At 48.7% G+C, this 10,137-nt stretch overlaps 1 protein-coding gene across 2 annotated transcripts; it reads left to right on the top strand.

Moving 5' to 3' along the window:
* Positions 1–2,713: 2,713 nt before the first annotated feature.
* U2AF1 (U2 small nuclear RNA auxiliary factor 1) lies at positions 2,714–7,053 on the top strand. Of its 2 annotated transcripts, none has more exons than XM_053456317.1 (9): positions 2,714–2,810; positions 3,967–4,054; positions 4,564–4,630; positions 5,025–5,074; positions 5,419–5,517; positions 6,042–6,175; positions 6,308–6,400; positions 6,482–6,511; positions 6,758–7,053. In XM_053456317.1, the coding sequence occupies exons 1-9, from the start codon at positions 2,767–2,769 to the stop codon at positions 6,906–6,908; spliced, it is 756 nt and encodes a 251-aa protein (XP_053312292.1). In that variant the 5' UTR covers positions 2,714–2,766; the 3' UTR covers positions 6,909–7,053. The 2 variants fall into 2 exon arrangements, with proteins under 2 accessions (XP_053312292.1, XP_053312293.1); XM_053456318.1 differs by having other exon boundaries at positions 2,742–2,810; positions 3,992–4,054.
* The last annotated feature ends 3,084 nt before the right edge of the window (positions 7,054–10,137 follow it).

The following is a 10,137-nucleotide window of genomic DNA, read 5'->3' as shown; positions in this document are numbered from 1 at the left end:
GTATATAATATATAATATGAGGAATATACAGGATTTAACGGGTTATAAGGACAGGATTAATTATACGGCCGGGGAGTATATAATATATAATATGAGGAATATACAGGGATATAACGGGTTATAAGGACAGGATTAGTTATACGGCCGGAGAGTATATAATATATAATATGAGGAATATACAGGGATATAACGGGTTATAAGGACGGGATTAGTTATACGGGGGGAGAGTATATTATATATAATTTGAGGAATATACAGGGATATAACGGGTTATAAGGACGGGATTAGTTATACGGCCAGAGAGTATATAATATATAATATGAGGAATATACAGCGATATAACGGGTTATAAGGACGGGATTAGTTATACGGCCGGAGAGTATATAATATATAATATGAGGAATATACAGGGATATAATAGGTTATAAGGATGGGATTAGTTATACGGCCAGATAGTATATAATATGAGAAATATACAGGGATATAACGATTTATAAGGACGGGATTAGTTATACGGCCGGAGAGTATATAATATGAGGAATATACAGGGATATAACGGGTTATAAGGGCGGGATTAGTTATACGGGCCGGAGAGTATATAATATATAATATGAGGAATATGCAGGATATAACGGGTTATAAGGACGGGATTAGTTATATGGGGGGAGAGTATATAATATATAATATGAGGAATATACAGGATATAACGAGTTATAAGGACGGGATTAGTTATACGGCCGGAGAGTATATAATATATAATATGAGGAATATACAGGATATAACGGGTTATAAGGACGGGATTAGTTATACGGCCGGGAGAGTATATAATATATAATATGAGGAATATACAGGGATATAACGGGTTATAAGGATGGGATTAGTTATACGGTGGGAGAGTATATAATATATAATATGAGGAATATACAGGATATAACCGGTTATAAGGATGGGGTTATACGGCTGGAGAGTATGTAATATGAGGAATATACAGGGATATAACGGGTTATAAGGATGGGATTAGTTATACGGTGGGAGAGTATATAATATATAATATGAGGAATATACAGGATATAACAGGTTATAAGGATGGGGTTATACGGCTGGAGAGTATGTAATATGAGGAATATACAGGGATATAACGGGTTATAAGGATGGGATTAGTTATACGGTGGGAGAGTATATAATATATAATATGAGGAATATACAGGATATAACAGGTTATAAGGATGGGGTTATACGGCTGGAGAGTATGTAATATGAGGAATATACAGGGATATAACGGGTTATAAGGATGGGATTAGTTATACGGTGGGAGAGTATATAATATATAATATGAGGAATATACAGGATATAACGGGTTATAAGGATGGGGTTATCCGGCTGGAGAATATATAATATGAGGAATATACAGGGATATAACGGGTTATAAGGACGGGATTAGTTATACGGGGGGAGAGTATGTAATATATAATATGAGGAATATACAGGGATATAACGGGTTATAAGGACGAGATTAGTTATACGGGCCGGAGAATATATAATATATAATATGAGGAATATACAGGATATAACGGGTTATAAGGACGGCATTAGTTATACGGCAGTAGAGTATATAATATATAATATGAGGAATATACAGGGATATAATGGGTTATAAGGACGGGATTAGTTATACGGGCCGGAGAGTATATAATATATAATATAAGGAATATACAGGGATATAATGGGTTATAAGGACGGGATTAGTTATACGGGCCGGAGAGTATATAATATATAATATAAGGAATATACAGGGATATAATGGGTTATAAGGACAGGATTAGTTATACGGGGGGAGCGTATATAATATAAGGAATATACAGGGATATAATGGGTTATAAGGATGGCATTAGTTATACGGGGGTAGAGTATATAGTATATAATATGAGGAATATACAGGATATAACGGGTTATAAGGACGGCATTAGTTATACGGCCGGAGAGTATATAATATATAATATGAGGAATATACAGGGATATAACGGGTTATAAGGACGGGATTAGTTATACGGATGGAGAGTATATAATATATAATATGAGGAATATACAGGTATATAATGGGTTATAGGGACGGGATTAGTTATACGGGCCGGAGAGTATATAATATATAATATAAGGAATATTCAGGTATATAACGGGTTATAAGGACGGGATTAGTTATACGGCCGGAGAGTATATAATATATAATATGAGGAATATACAGGGATATAACGGGTTATAAGGACGGGATTAGTTATACGGCCGGAGAGTATATAATATATAATATGAGGAATATACAGGGATATAACGGGTTATAAGGACGGGATACTTTGTGTGGGGTTTGCTTCCACATCACTTGGTGGATTTAGTTTTTTTCCCACTATGATACTGCCGGGCGACTGTATGGCTGATGTTCAGCAGTTGAGAGACCTGTATGTCTCAAACAACAGCTAGTGTTCCCAGCTGAGTGAGTGAGTGAGTGAGTGAGTGAGTGAGTGAGTGAGTCAGTCAGTCAGTCAGTCAGTCAGTCAGTCAGTCAGTCAGTCAGTCAGTCAGTCAGTCAGTCAGTCTCGGCACCGCCCCCAGATCGTCACTTACAGCATCGCGGCCTACTCCTCCCCTAAAACCTGGGCTAAAGTAGTTTCCGTCTCCCTGGCGACTTTGGCCACGCCCCTTTACCGCGCGGCCTGATTATGCTCTTTGTCACATTTTGATGACGTTTGCGGCGCGCGGTGGCCGGAGTGGAAGATGGCGGAGTATCTGGCATCCATCTTCGGGACCGAGAAGGACAAGTGAGAGAAATTAAAGAGTGGTTTGGGATGGAGAAGAAGGCTACACCCCGGGGAGGGAGAGAAGAGGATTGGGTGGCTACCCCCGGGGAGGGAGAGGAGAGGAGAGGAGAGGGTGGCTACTCCCTGGGAGGGAGAGGAGAGGGTGGCTACCCCCGGGGAGGGAGAGGAGAGGGTGGCTACCCCCGGGGAGGGAGAGGAGAGGAGAGGAGAGGAGAGGGTGGCTACCCACCCCCGGGGAGGGAGAGGAGAGGGTGGCTACCCCCGGGGAGGGAGAGGAGAGGAGAGGGTGGCTACCCCCGGGGAGGGAGAGGAGAGGGTTGCTACCCCCGGGGAGAGGGAGGCTACTCTGACTGAGAAAGGTGCGTAAGAAGAGGGCAGAGAGCTGCTACCCCGGGGCGACTGATTTATTGGATAACTGAAGGGGGGGGCAGGATGGAGAGGTGAAGAGTGGATCACGGGAGAGGGAGTGAGGGTATTTATGGGGATGGGTGCAGACTGTATAGGGAAGTATCTCCTGAGTGCATTGTGCTGACTATATGGGGGGGGGGTTCTGTTACTGGTATACTAGTAATGGGGGTGAGAGTACCCCGTGAGTGCATCATGCGGGCAATCAGAGCGCTGACTGTATAGGGAAGGGGACGCCCCCCCGGGGGGGTCTGGTAATCGGGGGAGATGAGTTCCTGTGACTTGGTTTCACCGTAGGCTCTTTAAAGCGTGTTCTTCACACTGTATCCCCCTTTCCAACACGCGGAGAGATTCCGCGGAGCCCTCCATGCATTTGCCCTGCGCCCCATCTATTGCCCAAACGCTTCTCCTGACACGTGACACTCACCCCAGTCAGCTCCAGCTCTGGCATGGGGGTTGACACCCCCCCAATGCATTTGCCCCGCGCCTCCATCTATTGCCCCTCCGCACAAAGCGCTCCCATTGAGTTCATCCGGCAGAGGGAATGGTGAGTGCGAGGAGGCAGCTGCAGCTTCTCCTTAACCTGCCGGAAGCCGCTCTCGGCCGGTGCCTGTGGGGGCCCGGGGGGCTCCTGTTTGGCGGTGGGAAGGGGGGGGGGTTGGGTTGTGGACCCTGCAAGTGTTTGGGGCCAGTCTGTGTTATTCTGACCCCTAAAAACTTGTGTTTGGCGTTTTATTCATTTTCTCCTCAGGGTTAACTGCTCATTTTACTTTAAGATTGGGGCGTGTCGCCATGGAGACAGATGCTCGCGCCTTCATAACAAGCCCACCTTCAGCCAGGTATGTCCTCCGGACCGTGTTGGTAACGCTCGGCGTGTTCTGTGTGAGAGGGAGCCGGAAGGTTCTCGCACGGAGTGACGTGGACATTGTGCTTATTTCTCCCCAGTGTAATGATTTAGGGTGAATTAGTGACATTTCTGGGCTCGTGCTGTCCCTCCGTTATAATCCGTTCCATGTTGCATCCCAGGCCTTGCTGTCTATAGAGGTAATGGGAGTGTAAATCTGACAAATACTACGTGACGCCTCGGCGGTCTCCCACTTATTTGAGAAGGTTGAGTGAATTTTGTGGCAGCTGCTCGGAGTGTTTGTAAGACCCTCGCGGTTTCTTTACTCCCCTTGGGTGGCAGCTGCAGCCGGCGAGGCTGGTGGCCACGCTTTTACTTTGTACCCCGGGACATCCCGATGTGTGCGTGCGGCGCTCTCGCTAACGTGTGCCGGGGGCGTCTGAATGTACTGTCTCGCCCGTGGCCCGTCTCGCCCGTGGTCCCTAACGTCTGTCTCTGTTTCAGACTATCGCCCTGCTGAACATCTATCGGAACCCACAGAACTCGTCGCAGTCGGCGGACGGGCTTCGCTGTGAGTTGCTTTTTCTCCCCCGTTTTCACTATTCTCGGGAGTGATACTCGCCCCCCTGCTGTCTCAAACAATGTCTCGGTGGCCGCCCCCCCCCCCCCGGGTGATGTCTCGGTGGCCGCCCCCCCCCCCCGGGTGATGTCTCGGTGGCCGCCCCCCCCGGGTGATGTCTCGGTGGCCGCCCCCCCCCGGGTGATGTCTCGGTGCCCCCCCCCGGGTGATGTCTCGGTCCCCCCCCCCCGGGTGATGTCTCGGTGCCCCCCCCCCCCCGGGTGATGTCTCGGTGCCCCCCCCCGGTGATGTCTCGGTGCCCCCCCCCGGGTGATGTCTCGGTGCCCCCCCCCGGGTGATGTCTCGGTGCCCCCCGTGTGATCTCTCTCTGATATCTGGCCCCCAGGTGCTGTGAGCGATGTGGAGATGCAGGAACATTACGATGAGTTCTTTGAGGTAAGCCGAGGGCCGCGTCTTTCTTTGTGATGTCGTGGCGTTTACTCTGTAGTCGCCTCGCCGCCTGTAACGCGGGGCAGATGGGAAAAAAAAGGTTTGCCCCATGGTTTTCTTGCTGTAAAAAGCGATGGTTACCAGAGGGGTATGTGGCTTGTAATGGCCCCAGCACTTGGTGCTGGCGGTGGGGGGGTTCCTGTGCCTGTTGGGGCTAGGGGGCCTCTGCCGGTTGGTGTGTGTGTGTTGGGGGGTTTCCTGTGCCGGTTGGTGTTGGGGGGGGGTTTCCTGTGCCGGTTGGGTACAGGTTGTCAGAGCGTTGAGACGAGTGGCCGGTTCTTTTCTCTCAGGAAGTGTTCACGGAGATGGAGGAGAAGTACGGGGAGGTGGAAGAAATGAACGTTTGTGATAATTTGGGAGATCATCTTGTTGGAAACGTCTATGTCAAGGTATGTCAGGGACGGTGCGGGGGGGCTCTGTGGTGGTGGTGGCGGCTCTGCGGTGGTGTTGGGGGGCGTGGCTCTAATGGCGAGCGGCACCTTCTGTGTTCCTTTTATTGGCCGAAGTTATTGTCATTTCCAGCCTCTTTCGTTATGGGGGTTAGAGCCCCTTCTGAATGCAATTGCGGCGCCCGTGCATGTCTCTTCCAACCTCCACGCTGTCCTCTGCCTTTCCAGGACAGCCTCTCTCTGTCGCGCAGCCTCTCTCTGCCGCGCAGCCTGGAGTCATGTCTCTGCCGCGCAGCCTGGAGTCATGTCTCTGCCGCGCAGCCTGGAGTCATGTCTCTGTCGCGCAGTCTCTCTGCCGCGCAGCCTGGAGTCATGTCTCTGTCGCGCAGCCTCTCTCTGTCGCGCAGCCTGGAGTCATGTCTCTGTCGCGCAGCCTCTCTCTGTCGCGCAGCCTGGAGTCATGTCTCTGTCGCGCAGCCTCTCTGTCGCGCAGCCTGGAGTCATGTCTCTCTGTCTCTCTGCAGTTCCGCAGGGAAGAAGATGCAGAAAAGGCTGTGAAAGACCTGAATAACCGCTGGTTTAACGGGCAGCCAATCCACGCGGAGCTGTCCCCTGTCACCGATTTCCGGGAGGCCTGCTGCCGCCAGTATGAGATGGGGTGAGTGTTATGGGTTCCAGGGGGCCCTGGCCTCTGGGTTCCAGGGGGCCCTGGCCTCTGGGTTCCAGGGGGCCCTGGCCTCTGGGTTCCGGGTGTCCAGTCCAGTTGGGGTTACTGGTCTTTGTTCCGCAGGGAGTGCACGCGCGGGGGTTTCTGTAACTTCATGCATCTCAAGCCGATCTCTCGGGAGCTGCGCAGGGAGCTGTATGGTCGGCGCAGGAAGAAGTGAGTACACGCCGGGGGGGTCTCTTGGTGCAGGGGGCTTCGTTACAGGGACAGATTGTTAAACTTCTTTCTGTGTTCCAGGGACAGACCTCCAGGCAGAGACATGAACAAGTGAGTATCATCTTCATTTTTTGGGGGGGTTTAGGGAGCTGAGACCACATGGAACGGTTCCATGTACAAGCATGCGCTTGGAGCCCGCCGGCAAAATATGGTGTTATGACGGGCATTAATCCCGTTCCCCTGGAATTAATTAATTGGAGCTGACAGAATGTTTCCTCCAGTCCCGGCCCTTCTCCCTCCTCCAGTCCCGGCCCTTCTCCCTTGCCGGCCAGTTCACGGCTGTCTGCTCTCTTACAGGCATCGTTCTCGCTCCAGATCTCGTGAGCGCCGCTCTCGTTCCAGAGACCGCGGCCGGGGTGGTGGTGGTGGTGGCGGCGGCGGCGTTGGAGGAGGCAGAGACAGGGATCGTCGGAGGTCCAGAGACCGGGAGAGATCGGGGCGTTTCTGAGCCACCGTTTTTATTCCATGTTCTGGGACATTTCGGGGGATGGTGGGGGATCTGTGATTAGCGGTCCAGGGAGCGGGAGTGTTTTTTTTTTTTTTTTTTTTTTTTTTTTATGTATTTTGATGTTTTGTTTGTTTTTTTCTTTTTTTTTTTTTTTTAAAAAAAGCTGGGCTTCTGATTAAACATTTGTAGTTCTCCAGTACTGCGCGGCTGTGTGTGTCGTGGTGCTTCGTGCGCCCCCCGGTCACTGATTTAACCATACATTATACAGGGGTGCCGGCATTATTATTTTTTGTTTTATATAGCGCCATCATATGCCGTAGTGCTGTACAATGGGTAGACAGGACATAACAAGGAGTATGTAACATAACAAATTGACTAACAGAAACAACAGGTGAGGAGGGCCCTGATCAAACGAGCTTACAGTCTAGAGGCATCTTGCCGATTTGATTATACAGGGGCCTGGTATCTCGCCATATTTAACTATACATTATACAGGTCCAGGCAAGTTCACTTGGTTGGCCATTTCTGAAATATAGTAAGTCAAGGAGCTGAAATCTCCGCTCTCGCTCTAGCTCATTCACCTCACAGGAAAAGTGTGCGAAACTCTCCTGACCAGGGGGACAACCCCAGATCATTAAGGGGTTAATAGAATCCGCCGGAAACGCGTGAGACGTCTGCCGAGGCAGGTAAGAGAAGGTTGCTGATCGGATGATTTGGTCCTCAGGAGCGCCGCCTAGTGGCTATTTGTATTATTGCTGCTGCTGTTAGCTTATTTAACACAAGTCATGGCAGGTAAAGGTGATGGAAAACCCTTCCGTTTAAAATTAAGAGGGAAGTAGAAGCGCTATTATTATTAAACACTCATCTACAGACAGAAATCTCATGCTGCTGCTGCCACACAGGGGATTCTGGGTAGGCGCATGCAAATAAGGTCAACAATGATCACCTTTTGCCTCTAGATCCACTTTATACACGGATCCCTTTAAAGTAATCGCACGCTGTACAGGGCAGCCTTTACACAAGAGGTGCAGCAGCCAGATCACCGCGCATGGACGGCGGCTTCATCCTTCATGGGACTCGGCAGCACGAAGTTGGTTATTGGTATTTCTCGTGCTTCCCCAAGCCTCTCGAGTATTAAGCCGGTATCACAACCTCATGCGGGAAAAACAAGCCTTCTGGCCTGTCTGGTGTCTGTAGAGGAGCGTAATAATAATGCTTCTACTACCACTTAATGTTCAGTTATTTTACAGAGCTCACCGCCAGAATCCCGGTAGAGGAAGGTGGACGGGTGAGGACTGCCAGTAGATCACTTACTGCTGGAACGTTGGATTCTTGTCCTCGCTCCTAAAATCAGGGTGCCGTTTGTTGCTGTCTCTCCATCAGTCTCCTGCTTTGTAGGTGGTTTTTTGGAGACCATCTTGGGTTCCTAGGTTAAGGCCCGGCACTTGTCTGGTTGGCTAAGACCGGGGGCCAGAGTTTGCACTTAATAAACTCACTGAGAAGCCCCTCCATCTGAGAGTCAGGGTTCTCATTTACCCCTTACTGGTGTAGCGCACATCATGAAGAATGAGTGGAAGGTTCCGGACAGGACAGAATATCGCTTCACGTTCCTCCAAAGGTTTCCCACCCGTCCACTTTCTGGTGAGTTTCACATAAAACTCAGAGGAATCCATTTTGGCCCCTAATGTTACAAGTGGGGTACTAGAGCGGCGGCTGCAGTATAATGTATGAGGAGTAGGGGAGAGAGCAGCAGCTGCTGTTTAATGTTAGCGGAACAGGGGAGACAGCGGAGGCTGCAGTATAATGTTAGAGAAATAGGGGAGAGAGCAGCGGCTGCAGTTTAATGTTAGAGAAACGGGAGACAGCGGCGGCTGCAGTTTAATGTTAGAGGAATGGGGGAGAGCGTGGCAGTTTAGTGTTAGATGAATGGGGGGGAGAGAGAGTGGCGGCTGCAATTTGTTAGCGGTATAGGGGAGAGAGGCAGCTGCAGTTTAATGTTAAATAGGCAAGAGAGCGACGGCTGCAGTTTAATGTTATATAGGGGAGAGAGCAACGGCTGCAGTTTAATGTTAAATAGGGGAGAGAGCGGCGGCTGCAGTTTGTTAGACGAATAGGGGAGAGAGGCAGCTGCAGTTTAATGTTAAATAGGGGAGAGAGCGACGGCTGCAGTTTAATGTTAGAGGAATGGAGGTGAGTGCCGCGGCTGCAGTTTGATGCCAATAAATGTAAAATGACGCACTTGGGACACTTCTTAAACGGCAGATTTACGCTGAAGTAACCTCTCTGCACAGCGTCTGGGAGGCCAAAAGATCCAGAAACCGACCGACGCAACAAATGGAAGGCTTATGTCTGTTATTGGACAGAAGGGGGCTATACATTATCGCTCGCTGATTTTTATTTGAAAACGTCACAAAAGTTTATTTGTAAATTTTGAGTTTGTTTAGTATTCTCACTTTAACCCCTCGACGACAATTGCCGGTCCGGGCACGTCACGGAAAAACAAGTCGTTTATGACAAATGACGTGCCAGGACCGTCATTTGTTAAAACGGGTGAAAAAAAAAACCCAAAAAAAACCAAAAAAATCGATCCGTGATAGATTTTTTTTCACCCAAACGGAGTTGCTGTAATGCCTCGACCTCGATTGTATACCTACATTGTATGGGTACCTACATTGTATGGCGGCGGACGCCCGTTTTAAAAAGTGTTTAGGAGGCGATCAACGATCACCTCCTAAACTTAAATGGTGTTGCTGGAATGCCTCGATCAGGAGGCATCCAGCGACACTAAACACTTACCTTGGGACGGACTGTGACCGTGAAAAAAAAACAATAAAGATGAAAAAGTTCGCTAGAGAACTCTGGCTCCACTTGCAGGTTGAATACAGGTACTGCATTCAACCATGCAAGTCAATGGAGCCCAGCTTTCTAATCACAGTGTGATTAGTAAAAATAAATTAAAAAGTAATAATAATTAGAAAAAAAAATAGTAAAAAAAAAAACAGTAAAATGTAAAAATAATTTCCCACTGATGTCACTATCAGGGGAACCTTCAAGTTGAAAAAAGTTTTTTTAAAAAAGGCAAAAAAAATATATACCGTATTTGCTCAATTATAAGATGACCCTGATTATAAGACGACCCCCCAAAATCTGAATATTAACTTAGGAAAAAAAGAAAAAGCCTGAATATAAGACGACCCCAAAGGAAAAAAGTTTTACCAGTAAATGTTAA

The sequence above is a fragment of the Spea bombifrons genome, chromosome 2 (genome assembly GCF_027358695.1).
Source record: "Spea bombifrons isolate aSpeBom1 chromosome 2, aSpeBom1.2.pri, whole genome shotgun sequence".
In the NCBI taxonomy this organism is placed as follows: domain Eukaryota; kingdom Metazoa; phylum Chordata; class Amphibia; order Anura; family Pelobatidae; genus Spea; species Spea bombifrons.
The sequence above is the reverse complement of the archived record's forward strand: the minus strand, read 5'-3'. Positions and strand labels throughout refer to the sequence as shown.